The sequence below is a fragment of the Dendropsophus ebraccatus genome, chromosome 8 (genome assembly GCF_027789765.1).
Source record: "Dendropsophus ebraccatus isolate aDenEbr1 chromosome 8, aDenEbr1.pat, whole genome shotgun sequence".
Taxonomy (NCBI): domain Eukaryota; kingdom Metazoa; phylum Chordata; class Amphibia; order Anura; family Hylidae; genus Dendropsophus; species Dendropsophus ebraccatus.
In genome coordinates, this window is record NC_091461.1 from 3,224,208 (window position 1) to 3,242,147 (window position 17,940).

Genomic DNA, 17,940 nt, shown 5'->3' on the forward strand with positions numbered 1-17,940 from the left:
TACACTGATGTCTCCTCCTCCTGTACCAGTCACTACACTGATGTCTCCTCCCCCTGTACCAGTCACTACACTGATGTCTCCTCCTCCTGTACCAGTCACTACACTGATGTCTCCTCCTCCTGTACCAGTCACTACACTGATGTCTCCTCCTGTACCAGTCACTACACTGATGTCTCCTCCTCCTGTACCAGTCACTACACTGATGTCTCCTCCTCCTGTACCAGTCACTACACTGATGTCTCCTCCTGTACCAGTCACTACACTGATGTCTCCTCCTCCTGTACCAGTCACTACACTGATGTCTCCTCCCCCTGTACCAGTCACTACACTGATGTCTCCTCCTCCTGTACCAGTCACTACACTGATGTCTCCTCCTCCCCCTGTACCAGTCACTACACTGATGTCTCCTCCTCCCCCTGTACCAGTCACTACACTGATGTCTCCTCCTCCTGTACCAGTCACTACACTGATGTCTCCTCCTCCTCCTGTACCAGTCACTACACTGATGTCTCCTCCTCCTGTATCAGTCACTACACTGATGTCTCCTCCTGTACCAGTCACTACACTGATGTCTCCTCCTCCTCCTGTACCAGTCACTACACTGATGTCTCCTCCTGTACCAGTCACTACACTGATGTCTCCTCCTCCTGTATCAGTCACTACACTGATGTCTCCTCCTCCTGTACCAGTCACTACACTGATGTCTCCTCCTCCTCCTGTACCAGTCACTACACTGATGTCTCCTCCTCCTGTATCAGTCACTACACTGATGTCTCCTCCTCCTGTATCAGTCACTACACTGATATCTCCTCCTCCTGTACCAGTGACTACACTGATGTCTCCTCCTCCTGTACCAGTCACTACACTGATGTCTCCTCCTGTACCAGTCACTACACTGATGTCTTCTCCTCCTCCTGTACCAGTCACTACACTGATGTCTCCTCCTCCTCCTGTACCAGTCACTACACTGATGTCTCCTCCTCCTCCTGTACCAGTCACTACACTGATGTCTCCTTCTGTACCAGTCACTACACTGATGCCTCCTCCTCCTGTACCAGTCACTACACTGATGTCTCCTCCTCCTGTACCAGTCACTACACTGATGTCTCCTCCTCCTGTACCAGTCACTACACTGATGTCTCCTCCTCCTGTATCAGTCACTACACTGATGTCTCCTCCTCCTGTATCAGTCACTACACTGATATCTCCTCCTCCTGTACCAGTCACTACACTGATGTCTCCTCCTCCTCCTGTACCAGTCACTACACTGATGTCTCCTCCTGTACCAGTCACTACACTGATGTCTCCTCCTCCTGTATCAGTCACTACACTGATGTCTCCTCCTCCTGTACCAGTCACTACACTGATGTCTCCTCCTCCTCCTGTACCAGTCACTACACTGATGTCTCCTCCTCCTGTATCAGTCACTACACTGATGTCTCCTCCTCCTGTATCAGTCACTACACTGATATCTCCTCCTCCTGTACCAGTCACTACACTGATGTCTCCTCCTCCTGTACCAGTCACTACACTGATGTCTCCTCCTGTACCAGTCACTACACTGATGTCTTCTCCTCCTCCTGTACCAGTCACTACACTGATGTCTCCTCCTCCTCCTGTACCAGTCACTACACTGATGTCTCCTCCTCCTCCTGTACCAGTCACTACACTGATGTCTCCTTCTGTACCAGTCACTACACTGATGCCTCCTCCTCCTGTACCAGTCACTACACTGATGTCTCCTCCTCCTGTACCAGTCACTACACTGATGTCTCCTCCTCCTGTACCAGTCACTACACTGATGTCTCCTCCTCCTGTACCAGTCACTACACTGATGTCTCCTCCTCCTGTACCAGTCACTACACTGATGTCTCCTCTTCCCCCTGTACCAGTCACTACACTGATGTCTCCTCCTCCTGTACCAGTCACTGCACTGATGTCTCCTCCTCCTGTATCAGTCACTGCACTGATGTCTCCTCCTGTACCAGTCACTACACTGATGTCTCCTCCTCCTCCTGTACCAGTCACTACACTGATGTCTCCTCCTTTACCAGTCACTACACTGATGTCTCCTCCTCCTGTACCAGTCACTACACTGATGTCTTCTCCTCCTGTACCAGTCACTACACTGATGCCTCCTCCTCCTGTACCAGTCACTACACTGATGTCTCCTCCTCCTGTACCAGTCACTACACTGATGTCTCCTCCTCCTGTACCAGTCACTACACTGATGTCTTCTCCTCCTGTACCAGTCACTACACTGATGTCTCCTCCTCCTCCTGTACCAGTCACTACACTGATGTCTCCTCCTCCTCCTGTACCAGTCACTACACTGATGTCTCCTCCTCCTGTACCAGTCACTACACTGATGTCTCCTCTTCCCCCTGTACCAGTCACTACACTGATGTCTCCTCCTGTACCAGTCACTACACTGATGTCTCCTCCTCCTGTACCAGTCACTGCACTGATGTCTCCTCCTCCTGTATCAGTCACTGCACTGATGTCTCCTCCTGTACCAGTCACTACACTGATGTCTCCTCCTGTACCAGTCACTACACTGATGTCTTCTCCTCCTCCTGTACCAGTCACTACACTGATGTCTTCTCCTCCTGTACCAGTCACTACACTGATGTCTCCTCCTCCTCCTGTACCAGTCACTGCACTGATGTCTCCTCCTTTACCAGTCACTACACTGATGTCTCCTCCTCCTGTACCAGTCACTACACTGATGTCTTCGCCTCCTGTACCAGTCACTACACTGATGCCTCCTCCTCCTGTACCAGTCACTACACTGATGTCTCCTCCTCCTGTACCAGTCACTGCACTGATGTCTCCTCCTCCCCCTGTACCAGTCACTACACTGATGTCTCCTCCTCCTGTACCAGTCACTGCACTGATGTCTCCTCCTGTACCAGTCACTACACTGATGTCTCCTCCTCCTGTACCAGTCACTACACTGATGTCTCCTCCTCCTGTACCAGTCACTACACTGATGTCTCCTCCTCCTGTACCAGTCACTACACTGATGTCTTCTCCTCCTGTACCAGTCACTACACTGATGTCTCCTCCTCCCCCTGTACCAGTCACTACACTGATGTCTCCTCCTCCCCCTGTACCAGTCACTACACTGATGTCTTCTCCTCCTGTACCAGTCACTACACTGATGTCTCCTCCTCCTCCTGTACCAGTCACTACATTGATGTCTCCTCCTCCTGTACCAGTCACTACACTGATGTCTCCTCCTCCTGTACCAGTCACTACACTGATGTCTCCTCCTGTACCAGTCACTACACTGATGTCTCCTCCTCCTCCTGTACCAGTCACTACACTGATGTCTCCTCCTCCTGTACCAGTCACTACACTGATGAAGAGCTGTATGTGTATAGAGTGTATGGAGCCTTCCACAAAACCTGGAGTGATCACAAGACGGACCTCTAGGTGACTCCACCTCCCTCCCATGTGACTGGTGACATCACACAGGTCCTTCCAGCATCAGTATGTAACATGTGATGTATAAGGTCCTGGTTGGGGGATGGGCGGCTCCATTATACCTCACTATATACAGAGATTCCTTCTTCTATAGTCACCGCTCTGTATATACAGCCAGGAAGCTGCAGATTACAGCAGCCACATCTTACTTTCTGCTTCATTTCTCATTCTCCACATTAAAGTGTCTGGAAGTTTCTCTCCTCTGCAGAATGAGGAGGTTACTGATCCTTCCTCCCATTCAGCTCCCTACAGTGTAAGAGATTGCTCCTCTACCTGCCGGATCCACCAAGGATGGAGCAAGAAAGAAGAGAGACCTCCATATTACACCTCACCCTGGAGATCATCTACCTGCTGACCGGAGAGGTGAGGGATTCTGGGGGATGGGTCACATGACCTCCCTCTTCTCTCTAGTAATAATACAGGACATGAGCGGAGAGGTGAGGGATTCTGGGGGATGAGTCACATGACCTCCCTCTTCTCTCTAGTAATAATACAGGACATGGGCGGAGAGGTGAGGGATTCTGGGGGATGGGTCACATGACCTTCTTATCTCTAGTAATAATAGAGGACATGAGCGGATAGTTGAGGGATTCTGGGGGATGGGTCACATGACCTCCCTTTTATCTCTAGTAATAATACAGGACATGAGCGGAGAGGTGAGGGATTCTGGGGGATGGGTCACATGACCTCCCTCTTCTCTCTAGTAATAATACAGGACATGAGTGGAGAGGTGAGGGATTCTGGGGGATGGGTCACATGACCTTCCTCTTATCTCTAGTAATAATACAAGACAAGAGCGGAGAGGTGGGGGATTCTGGGGGATGGGTCACATGACCTCCCTCTTATCTCTAGTAATAATACAGGACATGAGCGGAGAGCTGGGGGCTCTGTATATAGTGATATTTATCAGGGGCTCTCCATCCTCAGGATTACACAGTAGTGAAGAAGACCTGTGGAGAGTGTGTAGCCCCCAGCAGCAGGTCAGGAGGATGGAGCAGGGCCCGGGGCCCCATCACGGAGCCTCCACCTCCCTCACTGATACCTGAGAGGAACAATGAGCAGAAGATCCTAGAACTCACCCACAAGATGATGGAGCTGCTCACTGGAGAGGTGAGCAATGCTGCTGGGAATGCTGGGACATCATCCAGGAACACAAGGGATGATGGGTCTGGATGATGACTGGATCATTGTGTGTGTCAGGTTCCTATAAGGTGTCAGGATATGGCCGTCTATTTCTCCATGGAGGAGTGGGAGTATGTAGAAGGACACAAGGATCTGTACCAGGAGGCCATGATGGAGGACCACCGGCCCCTCACATCACCGGGTAAGAGGAGACTCTCATTGATGGTAAAGGAGAGAGCAGTATTGGGGTCCCCTAGACCCCCCATCATCTGCTCATCACATATACACAATGTATTCAGTCACTGTGTGTGACTCCTACAGATGGATCCAGTAAGAGGAATCCACCAGAGACATGTCCCGCTCCACTGGATCCCCAGGACTGTCCGGGAGGAGATGACACTGTCCTGCAGGAGGAGCAGGTAGATGGAGGGGGAGATGACAGTGTCCTGCAGGAGGAGCAGGGAGATGGAGGGGAAGATGACACTGTCCTGCAGGAGGAGCAGGGAGATGGAGATGACACTGTCCTGCAGGAGGAGCAGGTAGATGGAGGAGGAGATGACACTGTCCTGCAGGAGGAGCAGGGAGATGGAGGGGGAGATGACACTGTCCTGCAGGAGGAGCAGGTAGATGGAGGGGGAGATGACACTGTCCTGCAGGAGGAGCAGGTAGATGGAGGGGGAGATGACACTGTCCTGCAGGAGGAGCAGGTAGGTGGAGGGGGAGATGACACTGTCCTGCAGGAGGAGCAGGTAGATGGAGGGGGAGATGACACTGTCCTGCAGGAGGAGCAGGTAGATGGAGGGGGGAGATGACACTGTCCTGCAGGAGGAGCAGGTAGATGGAGGGAGAGATGACACTGTCCTGCAGGAGGAGCAGGTAGATGGTGGGGGAGATGACACTGTCCTGCAGGAGGAGCAGGTAGATGGAGGGGGAGATGACACTGTCCTGCAGGAGGAGCAGGTAGATGGAGGGGGACATGACACTGTCCTGCAGGAGGAGCAGGGAGATGGATGGGGAGATGACACTGTCCTGCAGGAGGAGCAGGTAGATGGAGGGGGAGATGACACTGTCCTGAAGTAGGAGCAGGGAGATGGAGGAGGGGGAAATGACACTGTCCTGCAGGAGGAGCAGGTAGATGGAGGAGGGGGAAATGACACTGTCCTGCAGGAGGAGCAGGTAGATGGAGGGGGAGATGACACTGTCCTGAAGGAGGAGCAGGTAGATGGAGGGGGAGATGACACTGTCCTGCAGGAGGAGCAGGGAGATGGAGGGGGAGATGACACTGTCCTGCAGGAAGAGCAGGTAGATGGAGGGGAAGATGACACTGTCCTGCAGGAGGAGCAGGTATATGGAGGGGGAGATGACACTGTCCTGCAGGAGGAGCAGGTAGATGGAGGGGGAGATGACACTGTCCTGCAGGAGGAGCAGGGAGATGACACTGTCCTGCAGGAGGAGCAGGTAGATGGAGGGGGAGATGACACTGTCCTGCAGGAGGAGCAGGTAGATGGAGGGGGAGATGACACTGTCCTGCAGGAGGAGCAGGTAGATGGAGGAGGGGGAAATGACACTGTCCTGCAGGAGGAGCAGGTAGATGGAGGAGGGGGAAATGACACTGTCCTGCAGGAGGAGCAGGTAGATGGTGGGGATCTTTCTGTAGTTAATGATTATAATGATTTGATGAGGGTGATATTGTTATGGAAGAAGAAGAGCTGGATGTGTGGAGTGATCAGCCGTGTAAGGAAGAGAACACCCCAACTGATATTATTGCCCCAGGTGAGTAATAGGGAATAGCGGGAGGTAAAGAACGGGGCATGTGACATAGAGACGGTGGGTATGAAGGAGGGGCAGAGAAAGATCCCGCACTGCACACATCTGTGAACACGTTACTTATGTAGCAATATTACTGGATGAATATTTTCTGTGCTCATGAAGCCTGAAACGCATGTGATATTAATTTGTTTGATGGTTTTACTGGGTTACTTCTATATTCCTTATATAATATTCCTGATCTGGGCACACATTTCAGTGGTCTCTGGATCTCTTTGCCTGTTTTTTTTATTGACCTGCAGTTAGAATTTCAGAAAAAAATCATTGGATCTTTTGAGCTGATCCAAAATCATTGTTAATCGTTCACTAATCATTCGCTGTAATTCTACATCATTTCTTCATTTGCTGGGATCAGATGGCGTAAGCGATTGTAGTAACAACTATCGTTCTGTGTAATATGGTGAGCGATTTCAGGGAGCTCTCTTCTAATAGGGCCCTTAACCAGAACACGGTAAACTTATATGTTTAAAGAAGCAGTATAGAAAATCACAGTCTCTGTATAAGGTGCAGTACAGAATATCAGTCTCTGAATAAGGTAGTAACACAGACAACGAGCGGGGAAGGAGGAGCAAGCGAGCGCTGATCTGACAAGTCCTGTTTGCTTCCCCCTGTAGATCAGGCCATGTAATAGGGCCCTTAGACTACTCAAATAAATTACAGCTTCTCACTATAGACAATCTCAGTCTCTGAATACTTGACTTGAGCAGCAGTGAACTGACAGGTCAATTGGGGTAGTGGGGCCCCTGGGTACTTAGCTGTGGGGGCTCCTCAAGTGAGGCTCACTCACAGGTTTGAGCTTCTGCCTATTGCTGTCTGTGGACACGAGTGACACAGAATCAGTGATGTAGGCCACATCTTGCAGTCAGGGAGACCCCTTAGGAAACCTAGTGAGAGCAGTGGAGTTTTCGGCTATATGCGCTTGACTTACTACTAACTGAATATCCTGGAGCATAGATAGGTTGTTCCTGTTGTCCCCATTTTACCTCAGTCTCCCACCTTTAAGTACTAGCCGGACATAGCTAGTATGAAGAGCTGGAAGTATTCTGAAATTAGGAAATAACAGTCCTACTTTTTCTCTAGATGGTCACAATGAAGACTTGGGACAAATCCTCCCGTCATCCACCGAGGGAAATGAGAATAACATCTCCCCTGATTATCAAGGGCAGACTATGGTCCTGTGTTCAGGGTGTGGCAAATGGTTTCAACTTGAATTAGATAAGAAACCTCACACAGAAGAGACACCACTTCAGTGTTCAGAGTGTAGGAAAGGTTTTCACCTGAAGTCAGGTCCTACTGAACACCAGAAAATCCACCCAGGAGAGAAGTCCTTTTCATGTTTGGATTGTGGACACAGTTTTACCAAGAAATCACATTTAGGAAACCATACCAACATCCAAAAGGAGAAGCAGTTTTCTTGTTCAGAATGTGGTAAATGTTTCACCAAGAAATTAAATCTAGTACAACATCAGAAAATCCATACAGGAGAGAAGCCATTTTCATGTTCTGAATGTGGAAAATCTTTTACCCAGAAATCAGGTCTTCTCAAACACCACAGAAGTCACACAGGGGAGAGGCCGTTTTCATGTGAGGAATGTGGGAAAAGCTGTTCTCAAAAATCAGATCTAATTAAACATCAAAAAATCCACACAGGAGAGAAGCCCCTTCCGTGTACAGAATGTGGGAAGCGTTTTACAGTGAAATCAGATCTTAATAAACACCAGAGAGTCCACACAGGGGAGAAGCCATATTCATGTCCTGAATGTGGAATATCTTTCATCCAGAATTCAGATCTGGTCAAACATTACAGAAGTCACACGGGGGAGAAGCCATATTCCTGTTTGGAATGTGAGAGACGTTTTACCCTAAAATCAGATCTTGCTAAGCATCTGAGTATCCACACGGGGGAGAAGCCATTCACATGTTCAGAATGTACCAGATGCTTTACGAAGAAATCGTGTCTTGTAAAACATCAGAGAATTCACACAGGGGAGAGGCCGTTTCCATGTCTGATATGCGGAAAAAGTTTTACCCAGAAATCTGATATGGTTAAACATCAGAGAACCCATCAGGAGGTGGCGGCCACCCCCGAGCTCTTACAGAACAGAAGTCTCTACAGTTCTTGAAGTCCTCAGTTCGGCCGCAGGAGACATTGACTTTCGATACCTTCATGATGGGCTGAGATTTGAGAAGAGACAAGCCCAGGAGAGGCGGTCTATGATCGCCTCCTGGAAGACTAACAGGGTTTTTATTTTTTTTTTATCTTTGTATAGCAGCAGTGATGGTTTGTTGTAGGCGACAGCTTTGGAAAGTTAAAGGGAAACAATCAGCAGGTTTACACTAGGGATGCACGATGCACCGAAAAATCGATACTACTATCGATTTTCGAGGCAAAAAAACGGTTCAATACCAGGATTTCCTGGTATCGATACTTTATGTTAAACTACAAAATAGCGTAGTTTAACATATAGTGCCGAGAACATGACAGGCGGCTATGTTCTCTCTGTGCCACCCCTGCGAACACAGACCCGGGACCCTGCGCGCTCACTCGGGCCCAGATCTTCCTCCTACTATGCCGCTGCCGCCAGCAAATTTTACGTCGCCGCTCCTGCCGCTGACATCGCCAGCCCCGGGACACGTGTGTGTCACTGCGGGTCCTATGGGCTAAGATGAGGACCTTCCCCCACCTCCACAGGCACCGAGCATGAGACACAGCTGGGCCGGTGAGTTTCTCACAAGGGCAGAGGGGTGCGCGGGGTCCCGGGTTAGTATAGCATTGCATAGCTCATCCATAGGGCAGCACAGGGTCGGTGGCAGGAGAGGGAGGAGAGCGGCTGAGAGCTGCAAGGTCCGGGAGGGGAGAACGCAGAAGAAGGCTGGAGGTGGGGGAGGCGAGGAGGAGATCTGACAGGAGCTGGGTGGCTGTGAGGTGAGGGCGGCAGGCAGGACCGTCAGGACACTCCCGGGGTCGGCATCAGCAATGTGGGGGGTGAACAAAAGGTCGGCCTGGCTGCGACTGTGAAGGGAAGGGGGTGGGGGGCTGTAGCCTGAAGATTACTCTGCTGCCCGAATCCATCTGGAATAGTGCAATTACAACCACCATCATCCCCCTGATAGCTGAAGTGTATTACATGACTACAGTTCCCATCATCCCCCCTGATAGCTGAAGTGTATTACATGACTACAGTTCCCATCATCCCCCCTGATAGCTGAAGTGTATCACATGACTACAGTTCCCATCATCCCCCCTGATAGCTGAAGTGTGTGTGTTACATGACTACAGCCCCCAGCATCCCCCTGATAGCTGAAGTGTATTACATGACTACAGTTCTCATCATCCCCCCTGATAGCTGAAGTGTATTACATGACTACAGTTCCCATCATCCCCCTGATAGCTGAAGTGTATTACATGAATACAGTTCCCATCATCCCCAATGATAGCTGAAGTGTATCACATGACTACAGTTCCCATCATCCCCCTGATAGCTGAAGTGTATTACATGACTACAGTTCCCATCATCCCCGATAGCTGAAGTGTATCACATGACTACAGTTCTCATCATCCCCGATAGCTGAAGTGTATTACATGACTACAGTTCCCAGCACCCCCGTGATAGCTGAAGTGTATCACATGACTACAGCCCCCAGCATCCCCCTGATAGCTGAAGTGTATTACATGACTACAGTTCCCATCATCCCCGATAGCTGAAGTGTATTACATGACTACAGTTCCCATCATCTTCCTGATAGCTGAAGTGTATCACATGACTACAGTTCCCATCATCCCTCTGATAGCTGAAGTGTATTACATGACTACAGTTCCCATCATCCCCCCTGATAGCTGAAGTGTATCACATGACTACAGTTCCCATCATTGCCCTGATAGCTGAAGTGTATCACATGACTACAGCCCCCAGCATCCCCCTGATAGCTGAAGTGTATTACATGACCACAATTCCCATCATCCCCAATGATAGCTGAAGTGTATTACATGACTACAGTTCCCATCATCCCCCCTGATAGCTGAAGTGTATTACATGACTACAGTTCCCATCATCCCCCTGATGGCTGAAGTGTATCACATGACTACAGTTCCCATCATCCCTGATAGCTGAAGTGTATTACATGACCACAATTCCCATCATCCCCAATGATAGCTGAAGTGTATTACATGACTACAGTTCCCATCATCCCCCTGATGGCTGAAGTGTATCACATGACTACAGTTCCCATCATCCCTGATAGCTGAAGTCTATCACATGACTACAGTTCCCATCATCCCCCTGATAGCTGAAGTGTATTACATGACTACAGTTCCCATCATCCCCCTGATAGCTGAAGTGTATCACATGACTACAGTTCCCATCATCCCTGATAGCTGAAGTCTATCACATGACTACAGTTCCCATCATCCCCCTGATAGCTGAAGTGTATTACATGACTACAGTTCCCATCATCCCCCTGATAGCTGAAGTGTATCACATGACTACAGTTCCCATCATCCCCCTGATAGCTGAAGTGTATCACATGACTACAGTTCCCATCATCCCTCTGATAGCTGAAGTGTATTACATGACTACAGTTCCCATCATCGCCCTGATAGCTGAAGTGTATTACATGACTACAGTTCCCATCATCCCCCCTGATAGCTGAAGTGTGTGTTACATGACTACAGTTCCCATCATCCCCCCTGATAGCTGAAGTGTGTGTTACATGACTACAGTTCCCATCATCCCCCCTGATAGCTGAAGTGTATCACATGACTACAGTTCCCATCATCCCCCTGATAGCTGAAGTGTATCACATGACTACAGTTCCCATCATCCACCCTGATAGCTGAAGTGTATTACATGACTACAGTTCCCATCATCCCCCCTGATAGCTGAAGTGTGTGTTACATGACTACAGTTCCCATCATCCCCCCTGATAGCTGAAGTGTGTGTTACATGACTACAGTTCCCATCATCCCCCCTGATAGCTGAAGTGTATCACATGACTACAGTTCCCATCATCCCCGATAGCTGAAGTGTATCACATGACTACAGTTCCTATCATCCCCCTGATAGCTGAAGTGTATTACATGACTACAGTTCCCATCATCCCCCCTGATAGCTGAAGTGTATCACATGACTACAGTTCCCATCATCCCCCTGATAGCTGAAGTGTATCACATGACTACAGTTCCCATCATCCCCGATAGCTGAAGTGTATTACATGACTACAGTTCCCATCATCCCCCCTGATAGCTGAAGTGTATCACGACTACAGTTCCCATCATCCCCAATGATAGCTGAAGTGTATCACATGACTACAGTTCCCATCATCCCCCCTGATAGCTGAAGTGTATCACATGACTACAGTTCCCATCATCCCCCTGATAGCTGAAGTGTATCACATGACTACAGTTCCCATCATCCCCCTGATAGCTGAAGTGTATCACATGACTACAGTTCCCATCATCCCCCTGATAGCTGAAGTGTATCACATGACTACAGTTCCCATCATCCCCCTGATAGCTGAAGTGTATCACATGACTACAGTTCCCATCATCCCCCTGATAGCTGAAGTGTATTAATGACTACAGTTCCCATCATCCCCCCTGATAGCTGAAGTGTATCACATGACTACAGTTCCCATCATCCCCCTGATAGCTGAAGTGTATCACATGACTACAGTTCCCATCATCCCCCTGATAGCTGAAGTGTATCACATGACTACAGTTCCCATCATCCCCGATAGCTGAAGTGTATTACATGACTACAGTTCCCATCATCCCCCCTGATAGCTGAAGTGTATCACATGACTACAGTTCCCATCATCCCCCCTGATAGCTGAAGTGTATTACATGACTACAGTTCCCATCATCCCCCCTGATAGCTGAAGTGTATCACATGACTACAGTTCCCATCATCCCCCTGATAGCTGAAGTGTATTACATGACTACAGTTCCCATCATCCCCCCTGATAGCTGAAGTGTATTACATGACTACAGTTCCCATCATCCCCAATGATAGCTGAAGTGTATCACATGACTACAGTTCCCATCATCCCCGATAGCTGAAGTGTATTACATGACTACAGTTCCCATCATCCCCCCTGATAGCTGAAGTGTATCACATGACTACAGTTCCCATCATCCCCCCTGATAGCTGAAGTGTATCACATGACTACAGTTCCCATCATCCCCCCTGATAGCTGAAGTGTATCACATGACTACAGTTCCCATCATCCACCCTGATAGCTGAAGTGTATTACATGACTACAGTTCCCATCATCCCCCTGATAGCTGAAGTGTATCACATGACTACAGTTCCCATCATCCACCCTGATAGCTGAAGTGTATTACATGACTACAGTTCCCATGATCCCCGATAGCTGAAGTGTATCACATGACTACAGTTCCCATCATCCCCCTGATAGCTGAAGTGTATCACATGACTACAGTTCCCATCATCCCCCCTGATAGCTGAAGTGTATCACATGACTACAGTTCCCATCATCCCCCTGATAGCTGAAGTGTATTACATGACTACAGTTCCCATCATCCCCCCTGATAGCTGAAGTGTATTACATGACTACAGTTCCCATCATCCCCAATGATAGCTGAAGTGTATCACATGACTACAGTTCCCATCATCCCCCTGATAGCTGAAGTGTATCACATGACTACAGTTCCCATCATCCCCCTGATAGCTGAAGTGTATCACATGACTACAGTTCCCATCATCCCCCTGATAGCTGAAGTGTATCACATGACTACAGTTCCCATCATCCCCGATAGCTGAAGTGTATCACATGACTACAGTTCCCATCATCCCCCCTGATAGCTGAAGTGTATCACATGACTACAGTTCCCATCACCCCCCCTGATAGCTGAAGTGTATCACATGACTACAGTTCCCATCATCCCCCCTGATAGCTGAAGTGTATCACATGACTACAGTTCCCATCACCCCCCCTGATAGCTGAAGTGTTATTGTGCATATTATAAGATTATCACCTTCCTGATGACGCACGGTAAATGGTGCAAGCGGAGAAACCACCAAATTCACTACCACATAAAAACGTGCTACTAAATAAAACTACAGATTGCCCCATAGCCATGTTAGGAATCAGAATAGGGCTATTTTTTTAAGAACATTTATTTTAAATAATGAAAACTTTATTTATAAAGTAATATGGTTCGTACAGACCTGACAGTCTGGGGGGGGGGGGTCTCTATTGTGTTTTTTTTTTTTTTTTTTTTAATATAATTTATTAAGTATCGAATTGGTATCGAGCATTGAAAAAAAAAAGTTGGTATCGAACTCAAAATTCTGGTATCGTGAGATCACTAGTTTACACATATGACCCTGCTGTTCGGTAGCTGCAGAGTTCCCGATCTTCTTCATCTCCTTTTCCTCCTCTGCAATGTTTTTCTGTATTTTTATGGAAAGCAAATATTCCAATTAGCCCTTTGGTGCGGGGGGTTGGAGGGGGGGGGGGTTGCGTTCCTTAGTCCCCATCCCTCCTGCCCACCAGCTCCCCCGTCCTATGTTGTGTTATATATGCAGAATTGGTCACGTAGCCTTCACCAGACGCAGCAGTCGGCGCGGAACATGACTACTTTTACAAAGGATCCGGTGGGAAGATGGGTCGGTGCACTGAGGAGCATGTTGGAAACCTTTATATATGTTACAGGAGGAAGAAGGGAAAGTGAGGACATAATGGAAACCTTTATATATGTTACAAAAGGAAGAATGGAAAGGGAGGACATGATGGAAACCTTTATATATCTTATAGGAGGAAGAAGGGAAAGGGAGGACATGATGGAAACCTTTATATACGTTACAGGAGGAAGAAGGGAAAGGAGGGACATGATGGAAACCTTTATATATGTTACAGGAGGGAAGAAGGGAAAGGGGGAACATGATGGAAACCTTTATATATGTTATAGGAGGGAAGAAGGGAAAGGGGGGACATGATGGAAACCTTCATATATGTTACAGGAGGAAGAAGGGAAAGGGAGGACATGATGGAAACCTTTATACATGTTACAGGAGGAAGAAGGGAAAGGGGGAACATGATGGAAACCTTCATATATGTTACAGGGGGAAGAAGGGAAAGGGAGGACATGATGGAAACCTTTATATATGTTACAGGAGGAAGAAGGGAAAGGGGGAACATGATGAAAAGCTTTATATAAGTTACAAAGGGAAGAAGGGAAAGAGGGACATGATGGAAACCTTTATATATGTTACAGGAGGAAGAAGGGAAAGGGAGGACATGATGGAAACCTTTATATATGTTACAGGAGGGAAGAAGGGAAAGGAGGGACATGATGGAAGCCTTTATATATGTCACAGGGGGAAGAAGGGAAAGGGGGACATGATGGAAACCTTTATTTACGTTACAGGAGGGAAGAAGGGAAAGGGGGGACATGATGGAAACCTTTATATATGTTACAGGAGGAAGAAGGGAAAGGGGGGACATGATGGAAACCTTTATATATGTTACAAGAGGAAGAAGGGAAAGGGGAGACATGATGGAAACCTTTATATATGTTACAAGAGGAAGGGAAAGGGGGGATATGATGCAAACCTTTATATATGTTACAGGAGGAAGAAGGGAAAGGGGGGACATGATGGAAACCTTTATATATGTTACAGGAGGGAAGAAGGGAAAGGGGAGACATGATGGAAACCTTTATATATGTTACAGGAGGAAGAAGGGAAAGGGGGGACATGATGGAAACCTTTATATATGTTACAGGAGGAAGAAGGGAAAGGGGGGACATGATGGAAACCTTTATATATGTTTCAGGAGGAAGAAGGGAAAGGGAGGACATGATGGAAACCTTTATATATGTTTCAGGAGGAAGAAGGGAAAGGGAGGACATGATGGAAACCTTTATATATGTTACAGGAGGAAGAAGGGAAAGGAGGGACATGATGAAAACCTCTATATATGTTACAGGAGGAAGAAGGGAAAGAGAGGACACGATGGAAACCTTTATATATGTTACAGGAGGAAGAAGGGAAAGGAGGACACGATGGAAACCTATATATATGCTACAGGAGGAAGAAGGGAAAGGGAGGACATGATGGAAACCTTTATATATGTTACAGGAGGAAGAAGGGAAAGGAGGACATGATGGAAACCTTTATATATGTTACAGGAGGAAGAAGGGAAAGGGGGGATATGATGGAAACCTTTATATATGTTACAGGAGGAAGAAGGGAAAGGGAGGACATGATGGAAACCTTTATATATGTTACAGGAGGAAGAAGGGAAAGGGGGGACATGATGGAAACCTTTATATATGTTACAGGAGGAAGAAGGGAAAGGGGGGACATAATGGAAACCTTGAAGGACATAAGAAGGACTTGTTTTTTAATTAAAAAAGAAATAACTGAAAAGTCAGAGATTAGTTGGGGAAAAGATCAAAAGGAACATGAGAAAATATTACTTTAATGAAAGAGTAGTAGATAGAGATGAGCGAGTAGTGAAATATTCAAAAGCTCAAAATTCGATTTGAACAGACTGCAATGTTTGACTATTCAATCAAAGTGGTCGAATTTAGGTTTCCAAGTCCACAATGACACCTCATAAATTTATACAGTACCTCTGGAATGCAACTGGGACAGCATTGGGAAGCATTCCTGGCTGCATCTAACAAGCCCAAATTGCAGTATTATGCCACTATCACAGGCTCTCAGCTATACACTCCAAACATGAAATAATCTCAATGTTTAAAAAACACCAGGAAACTTTCTTTCCTCTACATTAGCATGGACAGATAGCCAATATTGGAAGCAAAAGAAACTTTTTCATGCACTCCTTGAAATGACGTTGCCTATGACAACCACAGATGACATATGCAAGGGGGGAAATCAAACAGCACCCACCACTAACTGTCATTGTGTGTGTGTTTAAATTTTGAAAGTCATCTGGCACTTCCATACGCCCTTATTTACACATAAAGGGGTGTGGGGTGGAAACCCTCCAAAAATGGAGTTTGAGTACCTTTAGGTGAGCCCTCCAAAAATAGAGTTAGAGGACCTTGAGGTGAGCCCTCCAAAATTGGAGTTAGAAGCCCTCGAGGTGGGGTCTCCAAAAACTGATTTTGACTTTGACGACTTTGAATTTCTTATCAGCAAGATTAAATAAAGGTTGCCCAAGAACAACATCAAAATACAACCCATATATTCCTATGCTTGAGTCAGATTGAATTCCCAGTTCTTTATCATCAGTTCCTATTCTCTGACAATAAGGCCTTTCTCAAGAATTTCTTTTGCATTAGCTCCCGAAATGTACAGTCAAGTGCAATCTTTTCTTTGTGAGATCGGAAGAGCCATATACCCATTTTTGAGACGCTTTTAATAATAAAAATAATAATAACATTTTTATTGAATTACATTTAATTTGAAATTTAAGATTACTAACTTGGAGTGACAATAAACAAGGAGAGCCCTCTAAAAATAGATTTAGAGGCCCTTCAGGTGAGCCCTCTAAAAAAGTCTGAGACAAGTTTGACAAGTGTTGAGACAAAAAAAAAGTTCATTTTGATGATGTTGAGGTGAGCCCTGCAAACAAATTTTTAGGCTTTTGATTTGAGCCCTACAAACATTGATTTTTAGGCCCTTGAGGTGAGCCTCACACACATGATTTTTTTAGGTCCATGACTTCTGCCCTACAAAATGAATTTAGAAAAACAAACAAAAAAAAACAATGCAGCCATTGCTATCACACCGTAACTAGGCTAAGCCTGGCATACACTTTATATATCTGAAGTATTACGTATGCTTGGTGGGGAGGCGTGAGTTTTTTTTGTTTTTTTTTTAACCTGCCGCAGAGCCAAATTAAACACTGCGACCATTGCTATCACACCGGAACTAGGTCAAACCTGGCGCACACTAGATATATCTGAAGTTTTACGTATTCCTGGTGGCGAGATGTGAGAGTTGTTTTTTCATTTTTATAAAACCTGGCGCTGAGCCAAATTCAACACTGCGACTGTTGCTATCACAGCGCAACAAGGCCAAGCCTGGCGCACACTAGATATATCTGAAGTTTTACGTATGCCAGCTGGCTATATGCGCAGGATTTTTTTTTTTTTCTTAACAGGCGCAGAGCGCAATAAACTGTCCTGCGACAATTTACCTGTAGGACAGAACAGATAGACACAGGTCTATGCAGGAAAATTCTAAGCTGCCTGCCTGACTGTCTAACTGGCTGATATGCTGCTAGTCTATGCACTGTTTATGCGGATGTATATGCTATGTTGTGCTGTGTAGTAGCCCTAACAAGGGCTCTTGGCATCTTTTCTGCCTACAATCTGATAAGATGCTCACTGTCCCTACTGCAATCTCTCTACCCCTCACTAGTTGCAACACTTAGACTGTAAAAGCACATAGATTAACTGCAGCAAATTCAACAGGCTTACCTTTTGTCTTTTAGATCTTTTAGATTTTGTCTTGTGGCAAAGAGGTCTATTTGAGGCTCTCCCCAGTGTTCCACAGGTTG

General features: G+C 47.0%; 2 protein-coding genes and 1 pseudogene across 2 annotated transcripts in view; all 3 read left to right on the plus strand.

Annotated features, from left to right (window-relative positions):
• Positions 1-17,940, plus strand: part of LOC138799061 (zinc finger protein 585A-like) — a 178,240-nt pseudogene that overhangs the window by 21,389 nt on the left and 138,911 nt on the right.
• LOC138798988 (zinc finger protein 271-like) overlaps positions 3,509-17,940 on the plus strand; it is a 69,064-nt gene continuing 54,632 nt past the window's right edge. The window contains exons 1-2 of the mRNA XM_069979644.1: positions 3,509-3,852; positions 4,417-4,469. Of these exons, the coding sequence (XP_069835745.1) occupies positions 3,781-3,852; positions 4,417-4,469 (125 nt within the window). The 5' untranslated portion in view covers positions 3,509-3,780. The remainder of the gene's footprint in view (positions 3,853-4,416; positions 4,470-17,940) is intronic.
• LOC138798901 (gastrula zinc finger protein XlCGF57.1-like) lies at positions 4,729-8,561 on the plus strand. The gene is made up of 4 exons (XM_069979521.1): positions 4,729-4,813; positions 4,933-5,030; positions 6,294-6,384; positions 7,519-8,561. The coding sequence occupies exons 1-4, from the start codon at positions 4,729-4,731 to the stop codon at positions 8,559-8,561; spliced, it is 1,317 nt and encodes a 438-aa protein (XP_069835622.1).